The sequence below is a fragment of the Aquarana catesbeiana genome, linkage group LG02 (assembly GCF_042186555.1).
Source record: "Aquarana catesbeiana isolate 2022-GZ linkage group LG02, ASM4218655v1, whole genome shotgun sequence".
NCBI lineage: Eukaryota > Metazoa > Chordata > Amphibia > Anura > Ranidae > Aquarana > Aquarana catesbeiana.
The window spans coordinates 81,138,208-81,159,245 of record NC_133325.1 but is presented as its reverse complement, the minus strand read 5'-3'; the positions used below and the strand labels follow the sequence as shown (position 1 = coordinate 81,159,245).

Genomic DNA, 21,038 nt, shown 5'->3' with positions numbered 1-21,038 from the left:
TTTTATATGATGAAGAATACAACAATGGGAAGCAGAACACCCACAACTTTAGGAGTTTTCTTTGCCTTTCTTCTATATCAAGTAGAGTGCTTTTTTTTCTGATAATTTTGGTGGAACTTGATGGACATAGGTTTTTTCCCCCCATCTTAAAGTTGAACAATAAACTGAATTAATTTTATTTCTCTAAAGCACATGTGACAAACATGGCCCACCAGGCCATTTCATGTGGCTCTCACACCTATCCTGTAACTCTGGTTCTCGCCTCATCTACAGTACACCCCCACCTTGTCTCAGCAGTTGGCAGCAGAGAAGAGGATAGAACTACTCCGCCAGATCCTGCATTTCTCCATGCAGCTGTGGAGAGGCCCATCTCTGCCTGCCCCCTCCCCCCACGTCAGCAGCAGAGAGGAGGACATAACTCCTCCTACAGATCCTGTGTCTCTCTGTGCAGCCACAGCATCCCCTCATCTCTGCCTCCCCTTGTCTCAGCATTCAGTAGACTCCAGCAGCTTACTCCAGCCCTCGCCTGGTCCTCCTACAGACCCTGCACTTTCTGCTTCCCAGCTCCACCCCATCTTTTTCCCAACAGCAGCACAGGGTAAAGGGGTGCACTGTGATGTAAGGGAGGATGGGGGACTCTTGACATTTGATGTAAGGGGTGGAAGGTGCTCTGGATATGAGAAGAATACAATTCTAATTGAAAAGGAGGGTTGTACTCCACTTATATCATCCATCATACCATCTTCCTGCCAGATGGGATAGCCCACAGAGTGGCTGAAAAAGCATACCTTCTACTGACCAGTGTGTGATGGATGCACCACAGAGCGTTTACCAACAGATGTACCCTTCCTTGTTTACCTAGATCGTACATGTGCTGTACAGAGGATACTCCGCTTAGAGAGTCCGGTGACATCTAGCCATTCAAGTTCAAAGACCCAGGACTAGGGATAAGAGCCACAGAAACTTACGATCTCTTTAAACAAGAGATCTTAAAAGCTGGTAAGCGGCAGTAATATTACAGGTGGAGGAACTTTCCTGTCACACTCTATCACATCTCCCTTGGTGTTGTGGTCGTATGTCACTACTATTTAGAGGGCTGAAATATCACCACTTGGAACATCACTATGAACTGTATATTCAGCGGGGCTTCTATTTAATAGCCCATTGCAGGGGACTCAACCTGTTTGAGAAGTTTTTGATTTTCACTTTGTTTACATTATTCAATCATTTTCTGCACATTTCACTTGTGATTGCATTCAAATATTTATGTAATAGTGTGACGTATGGAGCTTTCACATCTCCATCCGTTTAGATGAATACTCTTTAAGTCACATTTTTTTGATCACTATTTATATAGCGCAGCTTTTTTTCTTACACATGAAACTTTATTGGAGACTGCTCAGACAGAATACCATGGCCGGACCCTGTTCTGTCTGAGCAATCTCCAAAAACGTTTTTTTGTGGATGATACATCAGTGTGTGACCCGCCTTTTCAGATGTGCATCATCTGCTACAAGACCGCGAGTGGGTTCCGGTCTGCACCTGCCCTTCACAGCCTTATGCCGCGTACACACGAGCGGAATGTCCGACAGAAAAAGTCCAACGGGAGCTTTTCATCGTATATTCCAATCGTGTGTATGACTCATCTGACTTTTTTTTCGAAAATTCTGACGGACCTAGAAAGAAAACATGTTCTAAATTTTTCCGACGGAACCAATTCCTATTGGGAAAACGGATTGTCTGTATGCTGCTCCGACGTACCAAAAACGATGCATGCTCTGAAGCAAGTACGAGACAGAAGCTATTGGCACCTGGCTATTAAACTTTTTCTTTTTCTAGTCACATCGTACGTGTTGTACATCACCATGTTCTTGACGGTCGGAATTTGGTGTGACCGTGTGTATGCAAGACAGCTTGAGCGGAATTCCGTCGGAAAAACCTTCAGAGTTTATTCCGACGGGAAAACCGGTCGTGTGTACGCGGCATAAGTCTTTATATGTTATTATTAAAACCGATAATATTCAAATGCAGAGGCAATTATTTAATATGATAAAGAGTAAAAACATTTATACAGTCTCACAGATACAACCGGCCCTTGGAGGGCAACCATATTGCTGATGCGGTCCGTGATGAAGCTGAGTTTGACACCCCTGCTCTAAAGCCACAAATTATATACTTTCACTTTGTAAGTATTAAATGCCTGTGAAAACCTAGTTATCATTTTGTAAAACGTGGTACTAAGAAAAGCGAAGGGGGGGTTTTTGTGTGACCGTAAAATTAAATTATGGCCTGGTAAGGCCGTATCTTTCCATCCCTATCAATTGACAAAGAGACAATGTATAGTCAATCATATAAAATGAATAACATACAGTTTACTGATGACAATATTCAAAACAATTGAAAATGGTAATAATATTTATAATAATTATTACCATTTTCAATTGTTTTGAATATTGACATCAGTAAACTATATGTTATTCATTGTATATGACTGACTATGCATTGTATATGCTTTATTAAAACATTTTATTAATCCACCAACTGATTGACTTGCAAGCATGTGCTTCATATAAAGTCCCGTCTCTTTGTTGTTTGCTTGCCTGCTTGACTGCTCGCTTGCTCTCTCTTTGTCATTTTGTAAAACGTAGAGGTAACATTACTGTGCTGTACAGAAAGGAGAGCTGTGGGAGGGACCCAGCAGGTCCGCACACTACAGGCTGCCTGAAGAAAACTACAGGAGGGGGCGGAGACAAGACCGGTCATCCTCCACAAGGTCTTTATTGCAGAAAGCTCCTGCACAAAGGCAAAATTGCAGGAATTGCATCACGCTGGATTACTGTACGTCTCATAAACATACACAATTTCAGCTTTAATTAACACTGAAAAATATGGCAGGGGATATTTGTCACTGATGCATCCAACACACATATATTTGCTGTTTATAATTTTTAAGACCAAAGAAAGATACAACGAATATCTCAGCAGGGTTTTACTAAAAGAACACGTAAACCCTCAGTTTGTAAAACAACCCATTCAGTTTAAAATAGAAATAAAAGCCAGGACATTTGTGTATGCATCTATAAGTGATCACATACACTCTGTTCTCAGCTGCATAAGAGCTAGGGGAGGAGAAACAGCATCACAAGTATCTTCACAATGAATGCAGGGGGGCGTGTCAACACAAGGCTGGTCACTGGATTAGCTCCCAGCACAGCCAGAAAACTGACCAAGCAATGCTCTCATGCCTAGTGTGGTCAGTTTTTATTAGGAAAGCAGAGGGACTGGCAGGAACACCATGGATTTCACACAAAGGAAGCAATACAAGGAGAACAGGATACTTTCTCATACAAGTACATGGTACAGCAGGCACATATCAGGAATATGAAATGGTCGGTTGATACATTCTTTTAAATACCTGTTTAAGAATCATTGCAGGTTTATAGAACTTCTCTGCAGTTTTAGCTGCTTGTTGGATCTTAGCTGGGATTAATAATCCAAGCGATGAAAGCTGGCGAACTTCCCGCAACAGAGTTACCAGCCGGTCAGAATAGTGGATTTGCAATGCTCCATTAGAGTGATCCAGTTCCATAACCAGATTGTTGGGCTGGATGCTGCACAAAAATAATAAAGTCAATATACGTCAACTGCTATATCTTTCTCTGAAAATAAATCCATTTTGAGGGTATACTCCATTTAAATTTGATTCTTGGGTCTAGTTAGTGGTTTTCGTACTCTCCAAACATGCATTTTGGATACTACAGGATATCAAGTCATTGTTAACACACTGGGTGGATACTTTTAGTGTTGCTCTTTTAGGACAGTATAGTTCTGGGGCTACTAGACCCATGAAAATATTTTCTACACTACACAGCCAAACATTTGTGGACACCTGACCACCACATCTATATGACCTCACAAAATTAGCACAATTTTCTCAGATACCTTTGTATGCTGTAGCATTAAGTGTCCTTCTCTGGAAATACCAGAAGGAACATACTTTTGGGCATAAAGTGTATAATAGTCTCACTGACCACAACCACTATAGGAAACTTTTTGGAAAGGTTATTCTAATGTGTACAATCACATCTGACAAGGACTATAATTTTATGGGAAAGTATTTGAAGTCTTTATTGATAGAAAATACATTGGATGGTATCTAAAAAGCAAAGAGTGGTTAGTATTATTTGCCTAGACTGCACCACACTTGTTAAAAAATCTCAAGTCAACATCTTTTGTTTTAAAGTCTCCTCTAGGTTTTTTTTCTCTTTAAAATAGAAGTCTAGCTTCCCGCAAATCCCTCTCTCAGGCTCTCTTCAGATAATTTTTTTTCAAATATGTATACATATGACATGCAGTCTGCAGACTAGGTGATGGTGGTGTCAAGAGTCCTTACTCTTCAGTCTCTGTGGGTTAGGGTAGCTGGTTCTTCCTCCTGGACTGAGCTGCACATTTATTACGTTACTGCATGTTATGACATGTGAGCACCATATGGAGTACTGCTAGACCAGGCTGCATGACGATGTCTTCTCAGAGGACGGATCCTTGAAAGACTGAACTCAGAGTGAAATGGCATCATTCAATTGTGTGTGGCTGCTCTGAACTAAAGGCAAGCCTTGCAGCAAAAGCTGGGTTTTTTTGGTTTTTTTTACAAAAAAAGCATTTTATTCTTAAAAGCAAATCTTTCATGTATAGTTTTTTATGGATTACCCTTTATTTAAAAAGCACTAACAGGATAAAAAAAATAAAAAATTAAAATGAGTTTGTCATTTAGTATACCCAGGCTGATCACAGACTTTGCGCCCATAACTTAATTTTAAAATTCATGGCTTGGCATCATGGCACAGTCATATACCCACTGTTTCCAGAAATACTAACCAGAAACCTGATTTAGGGTCGGATAACCCAGCCTGAATTTCTCTCGACCAATCATTAAATTGTTCTTGTTCATATTCTTTGAACTGTTCCAGCAGCTCTGCAGCTTTTTTATGGAAGGACTGAAACCCAGACAAGTCAGACAGAAGGGCTTCCGCTATCTTCACTGAATCTTCCACCTTATTTCAAAAGAGAGGTACAGAAAACAATGAGACAAGAGTGCGCTAAAGCATAGTAAGTGTCCTGGAGTATAAGTGCTTTCATTTTCTTACTGAACTAATAAAAAGGGAAAAAACCTTCAAGTAACACAAGGCTTTATTTTCTCACTTAACACTGGTAATTTTTTTTAAATGTTTACCTTTATCTGACGTTAGAAGAATATTTCAACTGTGGCATAAAGCGTGAAATTGGTGATGTGAATAGAACCGAAAAAAGGGAAACAGAAATAGGGAGCTTAATCCATCAGCAACACATTACCTTCTGTTTCTGGTATCTGAATAAAACCTCTGCCAGGAACAGCATCTGGTGAGTCAGTTACCCGTCTTCTATATACAATGCACATATGAAGCAGGACAAAGTACTGGCACTGCAGTCTATAGCAGCAGCTACAGGATTTGGATATATGGAAAGACCGTGCGACTAGTCAATCCTTCCCAGAGACTAAAAGAGGAAAAATCCAAATGCAAGATGGCTACAGCTGATAAAAGAGCCCTCTCACTGGTTAAAGATTTTCTAAATGGGGTAGACAACGCATTCAATGCTTCCGTTGTAAAGCCATGAAAAAAATGCAGATAAAGGTAAAGATTTAAGAAGAAGAAATATAGATGGGTAAAGCGGAGTTCCAGACGTTTTTGTGTTTATTAAAAGACAGCAGCTACAAAAAGTGTATATACTGACTTTAAATAAACACACTCACCTGTGCCATGGTTCAGCGATGTGGCCACTTAAAGCCTCGGTTCACTTCCCCACCTCTCCCCGATTCCAGCATCACTAGTGCGGGCACCCGGGTGTGACAGCTTTTGGCTTCAAAAAGTGGGATCTGGGTACCTGTCAAAACTAGGTACCTCCCCCCCCCCCCCCCCAAAAAAAAAAAAAACATGCCAAATGTGGCATGTCAGGGGGTCAGAAGTCATTAAAGCGGAAGTTCCACTTTCAGGTGGAACTCCGCTTTAAGTAACTAACCGCTTCCACCTGCAATCAAAACCCCTGCACTAAGCAATCCTGTCATCTGGACTTGTAAAAACCATGTTGCCTGGAAAAGAACCTGCTTAATACTCGCCAGTGTTGCTGTATGTGTCGCTGTGCTTATCTGTATTCATGAGACATCGCTGGCTAAAATGTCTTTTTTTTCTTTTAATCAAACATTTTGCACAAATACAAGAGCAAAAATGCAGGCAACAGCTTATCACAAATCACTGCCTTATATTTAAGGCCACGCAGGGCCATACAAGATTCACAATGCTTAAAAACTTATACCTGAGCTGTTATCTAAAAAATATCAAAGACCAACTATAACCAGCTAAAAGAACCCCACCCCCTACTCCCAACTTGCCTCCCTTCCGGCCTCATGGCCCGGTAATAACAGGAGAATTGGAGTCCTCTCCAGGAGTGTAAGATGTTGGCGTCCCCGCTACACTCTGTGGTTACTTCTGCCAACCCCCATATCACCACAGGACACAGTAGTGACACGGGAGCAGACGGAAAGACCTGCAGAGGAGGGCCAGCATCCAACACAACCATTACTGTGCAAGAGGTTGAGGAATCTTCAAGCCATTGGTATCTTAAGAATACAGAGGAGAACAGTAGCAAAAACAGCAGCAAATTCACATTATTTTAACGGCTTCGTTTTAGGCAGCGTGGTTTGTCATTTTAAAGTCCAGATAACAGGGTCACTTTAAACATAAATTTCCTCTTCAACAGCCAGTAGCCAACACTGTGTGTGGCCGCTAACTGTAAACTGTCACATACAGGTAAAACCAATAAAGCAATGCATGGCTAATTTCTGGCTGCCTTTGCATTTATACTTAGCATTTCTTCACAAGGATAGTAATTAATTGGGCAGCTGGATATACAGATAGCCATAAGTGGAAGAGTCTTCAAACTATTAGAAATACAGTCATAAAATATGACAACGCAAACAAAGACTTTTAGGTAAACTTTACAATATCTCAAAACAGTAACCCCACAAAAATTCATTATAGTTTCTCAATAAAGTGATGTTAAACCCTACTTTGGTTATACCTTTCATCTGTGGATATCGCTAAGTTGATTAAATGTTGTATGCCCATCTTTTCTTCAAGTTTAGCCTGCTCTCATCTTTTCTGTTTGAGATTTGCTCCACTACCTTGTATATTTCTTTGGACACCTGTTTGTCCATGCTTCCAATAGAGGACCGCAGACATAAGGAAACTAACTGCCTGTGCCAACTCATGCAGGCAGCCTGAAAGGACAACACACTGAAGACACTTTTCTAAAGGACATGATTGACAGTGCCGGGAGTCACAGTTCATTAACTTCCCTTGGAGGAGGAGCAGAGGCTTGACAAGTGTGTAGTACTCTTGGGCTGCCTGTGCATACTGGCATGTCTGAATGCATCCCAGCACAAGGAATAATGAGACATGTAGTTCCAAGTAGTGCAACAAGTGACTGATGATGATGTTATGAGGGTGTGATCCCCAACCCCATAGTTTGTGGATACTCGCAGAGTAAGCAGGAGGATGCAATTGGAAAAGGATCAAAATATATGTTTTTATAGACCATGTTAAAAGTAATCACTTATTGTATTGTGCTAGTTGGGTCTATATCAAGGTATTTCTTATAACAAAAATAAGCTTTAGTACTACTTTAAGGTGTCCACAAATTTTCAGCATAAAAGGCTACTGTATTCCCCTACAAATAATAAGCTCATGTTCAGGTTCCCTCCCTAAATGTACAATCTGCATTATATGTACAAAAAAAAAAAAAGGGGGATTTGGAGCACCCCGTCAATGTAACCCCTTCAATAAGCACATATTTTCCCCAAATAACAGAGACTACCTATTTCTAAAATAGTTGGCCATCTTCATGGATTATTAAATATTCAGCATACGGTGTTGTCAATACCCAAGTAGGGCCGAAACAACTAATCGATTAATCGACAACGAATCGATTATGAAATTAATCCATTACTATTTTCATAATCGATTAATCGGCCAGTAACATAATGGGGTTAAAAAAACTAAAATGAGCCCTTTATAGTACAAAAAGAGCAAATCTCTACTGTAAATATTACTTTCACTGTTGCACAGTAAAAAAAACGAAGGGCTAATTTTTAATTTTTTTTTAACTCTATTATGTTACTAAATGTCTTAGGCTTGGTTCCCCACCCATGTATTTTTTGCAGAATTGCACTACAGTTCACTTAACATTCACATATATGCTTTTTTCAGCTGCTGTGTATTTGGAAAGGGTCAAGGACCTTTTTCAATGCAAAGTGGTGCTTTTTTGGTTCAATATACTTCAATGGAGAAGCTGCAGAAAAGCATATAATATTACAGTTCTGTTTGAAAATCTGCAAAACAGTCTAGAACGTTTTTTTCTTTAAATAAAAAAATTTGATCTGAGTCCGATGATATTTACCAGATTCAATCTCTAATAGTCTATAGAGTATAGCTCTTCTGTCTGTTATTCTCAGAGTGGATTAAAGATTTTACTAACTAACCATACAGTTGGTTATTTATATTTACCCATGCGTATAGAGATATTTAGGAATAAAATTTCCTTTTTTTAAACTTTACATATTACCTAAAATTATACACCACACTCTTTTTTTAAGGTTATTAACCGATTAATCGAATAATCGAAACAATAAATCGGCCAACTAATCGATTATGAAAATAATCGTTAGTTGCAGCCCTATACCCAAGGCACAGGAGTCCCTGACAGCCTAATGTGACTGTTTAGAGGCCATTTAGGCAAAAACTTTCACCTTTAACTGCAGCTGGCGGACCCACACAATATTATTCACAACTTCAGGGAGGTTCTTGCCTGACAGTGGACCAGAAGATTCTCCAGGTGAGCCATGACAATGTGTTTCAAAATCTGATTGAATTTCTGAAAAAAAGAAAAGAAAACCCAAGAAAGACAATGTGAATTGTGTCCTTTATACATTTATAAAGTAATAAAATGGTTAAATACTGAACATTCTTCAGACAAAGCCTCTATCTTCATAGAAGTAAAGTTTGCTGGTGCGGGGGCAACAGAACAGTTAAACATTCATTGCCTTTTTTGCAGGAAGATTACTTTTTTTAGAGTCACTTTAACAACTGTTAAGACAAGACATCAGTTCAAACAGTCATCTCACTTACTGGCTTGCACAGTGAGAAAAATCAATAAAGTACAACCACTGTGTAGCTCTGCAAAATGAGAGAGCTGAAGCTGTAGGCAGCAAACATGGCTGCCCCTATGTACATTATATTTACTTACTTTACACAGAAACAAGGTTTTAAAAGATCTTAACATATATTGATAATTTTCATGCAGCTGATGTCTTTTACCTGTATATCTTTAAAAAAATAAATAAATCTGGCATTAGCCATATGCAAACACATAGGACAGTGGTTTTCACAATTTGTGAAACCAAGGTCCAGTAAACCTATGGTGAAGTCCTGTAAGGACGCACTGCATAAGGTGGAGTTATTCCAGTGACGTCATCATGCTGACGGGGAGTAAGCTGGGTGTCACCATTACAGAACTATCTAGCGTTCCCACGTCCCTGATCACCAGCCACACTAGTGCCAGTATCACCAGACTAGTGCAGGTACTCAGAAAATTAGATGTGTAATGTATGCCTCCTGAAAGCCATGGATTTCCCATGTTTTGTGTTAGAAATATATTATTAATTGATTAGCTTGTGTAAAAAAGAATACATTTCAATTTTCTTCATCATTTTCCAAAAACTTCTATTAGGACATATGTTGGAGGGTCTGCTTTCCAAAATGTGGTAATTTTGTAGGTGTTTCTCTTGTACTGGCACATTAGAGCCTCAAGAAATAATACATACTAGGGGGAGTACAACTTCGGGAATCAATGGTGGAGAAGGATCTGGGGGTTTTGGTGGATCATAAGCTCAATAATAGCATGCAATGCCAAGCTGCGGTTTTCAAAGCAAGCAAAGTCCTTTCTTGTATTAAGAGAGGTATGGACTCCAGAGAGAGAGATATCATTTTGCCCCTGTACAAATCATTAGTAAGACCTCATCTGGAATATGCAGTTCAGTTTTGGGCAACAGTTCTCAAAAAGGATAATCGGGGAACTGAAGAAAGTGCAGAGAAGGGCAACCAAACTGATAAGAGGCATGGAGGAGCTCAGCTATGAGGAAAAATTAGAGGAACTGAATCTATTCTCTCGAGAAGAGGAGATTAAGGGGGGATATGATCACCATGTACAAATACATAAGTGGTCCATATCGTGAACTTGATGTTGAGTTATTCACTTTAAGGTCATCACAGAGGACTAGGGGGCACTCTATACGTCTAGAAATACTCCAAATCATCCCCAAATATGGAAAGGCTTCTTCACAGTAAGAGCTGTGAAAATGTGGAATAGACTCCCTCCAGAGGTGGTTCTGGCTAGCTCAGTTGATTGCTTTAAAAAAGGCCTGGATTCCTTCCTAAATGTACACAATATAACTGGGTACTAACATTTATAGGTAAAGTTGATCCAGGAAAAATCCGATTGCCTCTCGGGGGATCAGGAAGGAATTATTTCCCCTGCTGTAGCAAATTGAAGCATACTTTGCTGGGGTTTTTTGCCTTCCTCTGGATCAACTGTGGGTGTAGGTTTGTGTATATGGGATTGTATTCATTTATTTTTTTGGTTGAACTTGATGGACTTGTGTCTTTTTTCAACCTGATTAACTATGTAACTATGAAATGTGACAGGTAGTCAGGAAATTAGACGTGCTGAAAGCCTAAAAGGTGATCTTTCGAATTTGGGTCTCGATCCCTATACTCTGGGGGAGTAGAATGTGTTTTGGGGTGCAATTGTAAGTATGCCCATTCTGTGTGTAAAAATGAACTTGTTAAAATGACAACTTCAAGAAAAAAAATCAAATGTTGTTTACTTTCTTTATTATACAAACAATTGTGGCAAAATTACAACTTCAAAATACTCACCATGCATCTTACTAAATACTTTGAAGTGTTTAATTTCCAAAAAGGGTAATTTTGGGGGTGTTTGTACAGTCCTGGCATTTTGAGGCCCAGAGAAATGAGATAGGTAGTCAGTACATCAGGGTTGTTAAAGTGGTTGTCAACCTCAGACATGAAATATGAACAAAGCATATCCCTCTATAGTGTGTATTTGTCTTAATTAAGAGCACAAAGTGTAAATTCTGTCTGCTGCTTCATTCCTCTGCTATCAGCATGAATCACTTCTGACAAGTTTTCCTGACACCAAGAGAAAAATGGTGACGTGGAGGAACCTCTAGCCGATTCACAGCCTCAGCTCTGTCCTGGGTGCTGTGTGGAGGGGGAGTGTGTGTCCCTTCTCCAATCAGCTCTCAGAGTTCTCCTCACTGAGCTCTGCAGAGTCTAACTTCAGCTCTCCATCCCCTTTTTTTGTAACTCTCAGACAAGCTTATAAATTCAGCAATTTGAGGTACAACTTATGTAGAAAGATTTGTTTCATCCCCAAGTATCACCTAAGGCCAGTCCCTTACTGACGCTGTCAGTCTGCAATCGTGACCGGGAAGACTACCCTGCAATAGAGCGATCTGAAAGCGAGGCTTGAAGCGCTCATGGAGTGCAGCGCGGATGGGACAATAAATACAGAATACATACTGGCTTAAATTTATCAAGAATGATTTTTTTATTTGAAAAGTTTTCTAACGGAATCTAAGGGAAACTGTTTTTTTTTGGACAATTTCTGTCTGGACAGGTAGGAGATGTAACAATCCAGTTTTCAAGTGGTTAATAAGATTATACTTTCTTTTAAAAGGGAAAAATGCACATTTAAACGCTGAACCCTAGGATATTAAAAAGAAAAAAAATTTGTGCTCGCAATGGACCACCCATAAGCAGTCCACAAGGGGCGCAGCCCCCCCCCCCCCCAGCCCATTTATGTGGCCATGCTCTGTGTGGGGCGTCAAACCAACAGGTCTCTACCAGGTCCGTCACCCCCTCACAGGTACGTGACCACATCCCAAGGCTCCAATTGGCCAGTTTCATATTGTCCTGGGGGCGCAGAGCACTGCACCTTGAGCCCTCCCACCCTGCGATACCAGCAAATACCAGCTGCTTCCCGTCCAATAAGAACAGGAAGACCCAGAACCCGGAAAGAAGTCCGGGTCAAGACAGAAGCTGCAGCGCCGGGCACCAGAGGAGCCGTGACAGCTGGAGGGCGCCGCTGTAGGCGAGTGTGGACCTGGAGGGGCCCACCCATGCACCCTCAAATCTTCCAGCACCAGCCACCACTGCCCATAAGCTTTATATAACTTAGTCCCCCCCCCCCCCGCCCCTCCAGCCCCAGTAGTCAGCTCTCTTCCTCACTTTCCAATGCTCCCAAAATATGGGTGGGCCTGTGCAGTCATCATATACACAATGCAGAACTGCTTATTCCTCTTCCGAGACATGCGCAGCTCAGCTTACATTGCTAGCACATTCCCTGTGTGCCAGGATGACAGACTCCTGCGCATGCGTCCCGCACTGGCCAATGAAGATAGCATAAGACTGTTGAAAGTAAGGTAAATTTAGCTCCACTTTAAACAGGTCTCAAACTGACCTCAAGTAAAAGCCATTTTTCCTGAAAGCTCCAAAAAGCATGCTGCATTTGACTGCATAAACCTCTATACCAGTGGTTTCTCAACTGGGGGTGCAGTTAACATAGGAAAATTCAATCAATGTAATGGGTTGCCATGGTAAGGGTGGGCTGGCAACCAGCATCATAAAAACCTATGAACCTCTAGGGCCAGGACACAACAGTTTCCTGCCTACACCATGGCTATGCCTCACACTGATCCAGCCATCAGAAGAGGACAGAAGTGCACCTCCATCCAGACCTACTCCACCTCCTGCCCTCTGCCATGCTGCTGGATTAAGGCAGGGCTCTGATGAAAAGAGGGAACTCTGTGATGGGGACTATGATGTGATGAGATGGGCTCTGAGGGGAAGGGTGGCCTTCTAATGGGATCAGATAATTATGTGATGGGAATACTCTAATGCAATGGGGGGGGGGCAACATCTGATGTGAAGGGGAGCAGTTACATTTTTTACTTAGACTGGGCGCCTCATGATCGTACATACTCTTAAAGGATGTGGTGACTGCAAAAAGGTTAAGAAAAGCTGCTCTGCACATTAAAACGTATATCTATTTAAAGGTCTAAGTTAATGCAATCAGCTGAAATATTCTTATCAACACGTGTTGGGATTTCACATAAACTGATTTATTGACATGAAGAAAAATACATTAAGTCATATGAAAATTACTTTCTGGTAAACGGTAGAACACAAAAGAAATACTCACCTAAAAATGTATTAAAATTTCCATTTAAATAACATAATCCTAGATATCCCGAGTTCTTCCCAGAAATTGATGGCATTTATTTTTTCTGGCATCTGGGTTTGCCACAGCTTATCTGAAGTCGATTTATATTTACTAAATTAAAAACATCCTGGATCATCATAAATATGAAAATCTCTAGCATATAGGAATGTGCCAAAGGTCTATTTGACCTAAATTTCTTCTCTTCGGATAGGCCGTGCAGAGTGTCCCTGTTTTCCCATCCCACCCCTCTTCTTCTACTGTTCTCTTTATATTTTCTCCTCTCTGCTCTCCCTGCCTGTATAAACTCTGTAGCTCATGGCTGGTTAGGTTGATAACCATGATGTTCTAATTAAGCCTTTCATCTCAGCTAGTGATGAATGGAGTGATTTTGGCTAAACCGATATCGCCCCAAAATTAGGCTGTGCAGAAACTTTCAGTTTTCTCTTTGGGCTGCTTCAGAGAAAAAACAAACAAAAACACAAAACTGACCTTGTCTTTTTTACCTCTATTAGAGAGGGTGTTTGGGAGTGTATTTATAGCAGTTTAGTTTTTTCATTTCGAGTCAGTTAACACTAGAACATGTGCAATCCTGTGTGATCCTGCACGTTCCAGTGTGCTTCGATTTTGACAGCCCATTCATTTTAAGAGGCTAAAAATCACATTGGAACATGAAAAAATAAGTGGAAGCACTGCTTTTTCAAAACACACTGCATTAAACTGCATGGTGCTGAGTTTGCAACTCACGTTTGGGGTGCCGTTACCAATACATTGGCACATGCATGCAAATCGCAAGGGCAGCAGTATCACATGTGGTGCGGGAAACACACACAGAATGCACCTCTCCCACACCGTGTTTTGGTGTAAACCGGCACATAGTTATCTTTCTATTTTTAAAAAAAATTTTGTGCGTGTATTTTATCACTGTGTATCGTTCCTCCAGACAAACACCGCCCACTAGAGCTGCACGATTCTGGCCAAAATGAGAATCAACATTTTTTTGCTTAGGATAAAAAGATCACAATTCTCTCACAATTCCCGCAACGTAAAATCTTTCACGTTATACAAAAAAAATTGGGCTAACTGTACTGGTTAGTTTTTTGGGTTTTTTAAATTCATTAAAGTAATTTTTTCCAAAAAAATTGCATTTGAAAGACCGCTGCGCAAATACAGTGTGACATAAAATATTGCAACAACCACCATTTTATTCTCTAGGGTCTCTACTAAAACAATATATATAATGTTTGGGGGTTTTAAGTAATTTTCTAGCAAAAAAAAAAAAAAAAATGACTTTAACTTGAAACCAACAAATGTCAGAAAAAGGTTTAGTATTTACTTTCATAATATAACTTTCTTAATTTACACAGGAAGTCTCTTCCATTGACAAATTGTTACAATGTTTAGACTTAAGTTCACTGCTAAAGAATGTTCTGATTCTTGGCAGACTGCCCAGTTTTTTCTTCCTTTCTTTTGAGCTTCAGAAGAACAGAGAGAATTCTTTGCATAGCAAGAATCATGAAACACTTTTATCAAGATGGCAACGGGAAAAAATTGCGATAACGATTATTGACGAATCGTGCAGCTCTACCCCCACTCTCCCAGACTGATATCCCCCTACTGGCAGATCCCGCCCGACTCCTAGACTGACACCCAGATAGACCCTCCAAGATGGACACCTCCACACTAAATAGCCCCCCACCCCTCCATAGTAATGGACCACCACCTACCCAAAATGAAAGACCCTCACCTCATACACTGACAGACCACCCCCACAGACACCCCCCACCTTCAGCCCCTCCAGACAGATATCCCTATACTCCTACACTAACATCCCCACCCACCCAGACGGAAAGACCTCCCCCACTCCAAATGACATCTGTATAATAACCAGTGGGCTCCAAGTGCCCTCTAGTAACACAGTAAAAGATCCAGGAGACAGTATGCGGAGAGAGAGTTGACAGGTGACTATGTTCAATCTCACTCTACATAGTCCAGACAGCCTGCTAGAAGGGGCGCAGGCTTTTTGCAGGAGGTGGCTATGAAGGAGTCAACAGGTTCAAAAATATTCTGTTGGTTTGCTGGTTCTGGAGTTGATCATTGTGTACTGTAATTTTGCATGAGATGTGCGGTAAACACGGGTACAATGATCCATATGCTTTGGAAATGTCCAAAGCTTTTTTAATACTGGATACTCATTCTGAACGCCATCAATACCTTTTTTTCCGTTAATCTACAATATGAACCTAAGAGATATATATTTTAGGCTGATTAGATGAAGAACAGTTTATTCCATATGTGCATACTGCCATTACTCTATTATTTGTAGCACTTAGACCCCTTTCACACCGAGGACGTTTTGCAGGCGCTATAGCATTAAAAATAGCGCCTGCAATCCGCCCTCAAACAGCTGCAGCATTATCTCCAGTGTGAAAGCCCGAGGGCTTTCACACCAGAGCGCTGCGTTGGCAGGACGTCAGGAAAAGTCCTGCCAGCAGCTTCTTTGGAGCGGTGAAGGAGCGGTGTGTTTACCGCTCCTCCACCGCTGCTCCCCATTGAAATCAATGGGGCAGCGCTGGGATACCGCCGGCAAAACGCCGCTATTGCAGCGCATTGCGGGCAGTTTTAACCCTTTCTCGGCTGCTAGCAGGGGGTAAAAGCGCCCCGCTAGCGGCCGAAATGCGCCGCAAATCTGACGGTAAAACGCCGCTATAAATAGCGGCGTTTTACCGCCGACGCTATAGGCGGCTCGGTGTGAAAGGGCTCTGATTGCTCAAAAATGGATCTCACCAGCATCTCCTACTTATTTGTGGAAACAAATAGTAAATAAAAAACCTAAAAGTCACTATGCTTGGGTAAAATCAAATAAACAAAGCTGCCAGCACCAATATTTGTAATACCCAACAAACAATATGCAAAAAAAAAAAAAAAAAAGACCAAAAAGTTGCAGCACTATGCAACAAAAAATACGCCAAGAGCAAAATTAATCTGTGCAAATAAATAATTCAAACATATTAAACATGTGCGAAAGTGACTGACAAATTCATACAAATAACCACAAAAAACCTTCATTGAAAACCCACATCAGGTAAAAATTACACAAGCATTAAACAATTTGTGATCAACTGAAATCAGATCCAATTAAAATTGTGCCATCGAAAAAGTGTCCATCAAAAGCCCACACAAGTGAATGCGGCTGTACATGTATTCCAAACTTCTGTGTTTGCCAGTGAGTGAAACAATTCTCAGCACTGTGCCAACTAACACATCCAAACTGCTTACCAGATTAATACTGTATGATCATTATTGAAAACTGGTCATCAGCACTTTTGAGGTTAATGCCTCTGTTTCTGGCTGTAACCTTTGAGTTGACCAGGAGAAAAGTACTAAAAAAGAATAGGAAGAAAAGAAAGGATACAACCCCATATAGTGTAGCAGCTTTTAAAACCATCCGTTTTATTAAAATAAAAGTGCACACCCACATTAACACACTATATTGTCAAAAGTATTGCCTGCCTTTACATGCACATGAACTCTAATGGCATCCTAGTCTAAGTCTGTAGGATTCAATATTGAGTTGGCCCACCCTTGCTTTGTGCACTGGTGCGCAGTCATGTTGGAACAGGAAGTGGTCATCCCCAAACTGTTCCCACAAAGTTGGGAGCATGAAATTGTCCAAAATGTCTTAGTATGCTAATGCCTTAAGTGGCCAAGCCCAACCCCTGAAAAACAACCCCAAACCATAATTCCCCCCTCCACCAAATGATTTGGACCAGTGCACAAAACAAGGTCCATAAAGACATGGATGAGCGAGTTTGGGGTGGAGGAACTTGACTGGCAAGCAGAGAGTCCTGACCTCAACCCAATAGAACACCTTTAGGATGAATTACTGTAGAGTGGAGACTGCGAGCCATGCCTGAACTCACAAATGCGCTTCTGGAGGAATGGTCAAACATAACTCAATATTGAACCCTACGGACTAACACTGGGATGCCATTAAAGTGTGCCCCAATACTTTTGACAATATAGTGTATACAGTGTTAAAAAACTAAAAACGTAAATGTATTTTATTGGGATTTTATGTGATAGACCAACACAAAGTGGCCCATAATTGTGAAGTGAAAGGAAAATGATAAAATGGTTTTCAATTTTTTTTACAAATAAATATGTGAAAAGTGTGGCGTGCATTTGTATTCAGCACCCTTTACTCTGATACCCTCAACTAAAATCTAGTGGAACCAATTGCCTTCAGAAGTCACCTAATTAGTAAATAGAGTTCACCACTGTGAACCACTGTGTTCACCTTTGTGTAATTTCATCTCAGTATAAATGCAGCTGTTCTGTGAAACCCTCAGAGGTTTGTTAGAGAACCTTAGTGAACAAACAGCATCAGAAAGGCCAAGGAACATACCAGACAGCTAAGGGATAATGTTGTGGAGAAGTTTAAAGCAGGGTTAGGTTATAAAAAAAATATCCTAAGCTTTGAACATCTCACAGAACACTGTTCAATCCATCATCCAAAAATGGAAAGAGTATGGCACAACTGCAAACCTACCAAAACGTGGCCGTCCACCTAAACTGACAGGCCGGGCAAGGAGAGCATTCATCAGAGAAGCAGCCAAGAGGCCCATGGTAACTCTGGAGGAGCTGCAGAGATCCACAGCTCAGGTGGGAGAAACTGTTCACAGGACAACTATTAGTTGTGCACTCCACAAACCTGGCCTTTATGGAAGAGTAGCAAAAAGAAAGCCATTGTTGAAAGAAAACCATAAGAAGTCCCATTTGCAGTTTGTGAGAAGCCATGTGAGGGACACAGCAAACATGTGGAAGAAGGTGCTCTGGTCAGATGAGACCAAAATTGAACTTTTTGACCTAAAAGCAAAACGCAATGTGTGGAGGAAAACTAACACTGCACATTACCCTGAACACACCATCCCCACCGTGAATCATGGTGGTGGCAGCATCTTGTTGAGTGGATGCTTTTCTTCAGCAGGGACAGGGAAGCTGGTAAGAGTTGATGGGGACATGGATGGAGCCAAATACAGGGCAATCAGAAGAAAACCTGTTAGACTCTGTAAACAACTTGAGACTGGGGCGGAGGTCCACCTTTCAGCAGGACGACCATAAACATAGAGCCAGAGCTACAATGGAATGGTTTAGATCAAAGCATAATTATGCATTAGAATGGCCCAGTCAAAGTTCAGACCTAAATCCAATTGAGAATTTGTGGCAAAACTTGAAAATTGCTGTTAACAGATGCTCTCCATCCAATCTGACAGAGCTTGAGCTATTTTGCAAAGAAGAATGGGCAAAAATGTCACTCTCTAGATATGCAAAGCTGGTAGAGACATACACAAAAAGACTTGCAGGTGTAATTGCAGCGAAAGGTGTTTCTACAAAGTATTGAATCTGGTGGGCTGAATACAAATGCACACCACACTTTTCACATATTTGTAAAAAATGTTGAAAACCATTTATCATTTTCCTTCCATTCACAATTATGTGCCACTTTGTGTTGGTCTATCACATAAAATCCCAATAAAATACATTTACGTTTTTGTTTGTAACATGACAAAAAGTGGAAAATTTCAAGGGCTATGAATACTTTTTCAAGGCACTGTATGTATTGGTACCACTCAACAAGTTTGAAAATAGGTAGACCGTTTCATACCAACCAATCACTGGTGCGTGATTAAGTTGATTCCCATGGCCTCATCCTACATGTTTTGTCACAGATGACGTCATCAGGGGAATGTCATTGGTGACAGGACCATTGGTGCTGGCAGCTTTGTTTATTTGATCTTGGTATATTGTTTTAGCATAGCACTGCAACTTTTTGGTCTTTTTTAAACAAATGTTAAATGCCTCTCTTATATAGGAAATTACTCTACCAGCACAGGGGCTGTTCTAATACATTTTTGAAATTTGGAATCACTGGCTGGAAATCTTTGGCTTAGTCCCTATGCAGTTAATTCTAGACAGATTCCTGGGCTAAGCTCACTGCTCCTTTCTTTTGTAACAAAGATCTTATACACTTGTTGATAATACAAGGGTCACATAATAGGTGAATAAGTACACATACCAGGATTCTGTTTCATTTTACTTATGTTTATTGAATTTTGAAATTGTATGGTATAAGGAATGCCCAGACTCTACATCACAGCACTTTCTTTAATACAATGGTAATAGGTCAATTTGACCAACAACAATCTGGATAATGGTAAGTACTCTTATGCCCCGCACACACGATCGGAAATTCGGCCAGCAAAAGACCGATGAGGGCTTTTGATCGGAAAATGCGACCGTGTATGCTCCATCGGACTTTTGCTGGCGGAATTCCAGCCAGCAAAAGATTGAGAGCATGTTCTCAGTTTTTCGGTTGGAAAAAGTTCCAATTGGAAATTCTGATCGTCTGTACCAATTCCGACGCACAAAATTCCTAGGCATGCTCTGAAACAATTTGACGCTTGCTCGGAAGCATTGAACTTCATTTTCTCGGCTCGTTGTAGTGTTGTACGTCACCGCGTTCTTGACGCTCGAAAGTTCAGCGAACTTTCGTGTGACCGTGTGTATGCAAGCCAAGCTTTTTCCGACGGAAATTCTGCTTGTGTGTACGCGGCATTAATGATATGATACTAGTGATTTATGGTTAAAATCCATAATTGGCCGATCCTATCTATATAATTACTATGGTACACTAGGAGTTTAGACCACATGGATTGAGTGCTCTGCCTTAATTGTACCCGTTGCAAATTTTACACTTGTATGACTAGAACTCTTTTTTACTGTTTTGTAAAGTTTTTATTTAGGAGATCATTTAGGGGTTATTTGTATTGTATACTATACAAACTTTGCTCAATAAAAAAAAAAAAAAGTTACTATTTTATTTTATAATTAAAGAGGGACCATTTTTTAGCACGAAAAAAAGATATTTTGATTAGTTAAAAAGGATCTTCTGGAATCCCAAGGAGCCATTTAAATTCCTATGCACTTGAAGGCACCTTGCACACGGGGTGTCTAGCTGCTGTGCCCTCCTCTTTGGTATGTCCCTCCTTCTCTTTGGTGCACTGGCCACCGAGTAGAGACAGGTGCAGTGCCCAGCCTGCAGTCTGTCAAATTCTATGGCAGGCTGTGGTTGAATACCCTACAAAGTGGTACTCGCATTTGGGGCCCTATGCATTCAGGGACAAATGCCCAGACCACAGACAAGCAACAGGGCTGGGGACACTAAAATATCGGGAGGGCCGCCCAGCAGTTAGATGTCCCCTTGTGCAAGCAGCCTTAAAGTGGATGTAAACCCAATGTCATTGTTTCTAAACTACTGCCATAGGGGTTAACTATAAGGATAGACATGCCTCCTGCATGTATCTTTACCTGTCAAATGTCTCCCCTCTGTCTGTTATGAGAGCCGAAAAACTGCAGATTCTGTGGGTGGGTCTGTTGTCTGGAGCTCGGTGGGTGGAGTCGTGATGTCAGTAGACTCCCCGCCCACCTCTACACTCCCCTTGTCAATATGCATTTTTCTCCTGTGTATTTCTTACACTGAACTTCTGCTATGATCTCTAACATCCAGTGAAAACACAGGAAAGTAACCACATGACTTCAGCATGCCAAATCATGCTGAGGTGTGGAACAGCCAATCCTTGCAG

The 21,038-nt window shown here is 40.9% G+C and overlaps 1 protein-coding gene across 3 annotated transcripts in view; it reads right to left on the bottom strand.

The window, feature by feature from the left end:
* DYNC2H1 (dynein cytoplasmic 2 heavy chain 1) overlaps window positions 1-21,038 on the bottom strand; it is a 669,732-nt gene that overhangs the window by 607,032 nt on the left and 41,662 nt on the right. For all 3 annotated transcript variants that reach the window (XM_073613106.1, XM_073613107.1, XM_073613108.1), the window contains exons 10-12: window positions 8,840-8,964; window positions 4,876-5,051; window positions 3,416-3,611 (exon numbers count right to left, since the gene is read on the bottom strand). In XM_073613106.1, coding sequence (XP_073469207.1) covers window positions 3,416-3,611; window positions 4,876-5,051; window positions 8,840-8,964 — 497 coding nt within the window. The remainder of the gene's footprint in view (window positions 1-3,415; window positions 3,612-4,875; window positions 5,052-8,839; window positions 8,965-21,038) is intronic.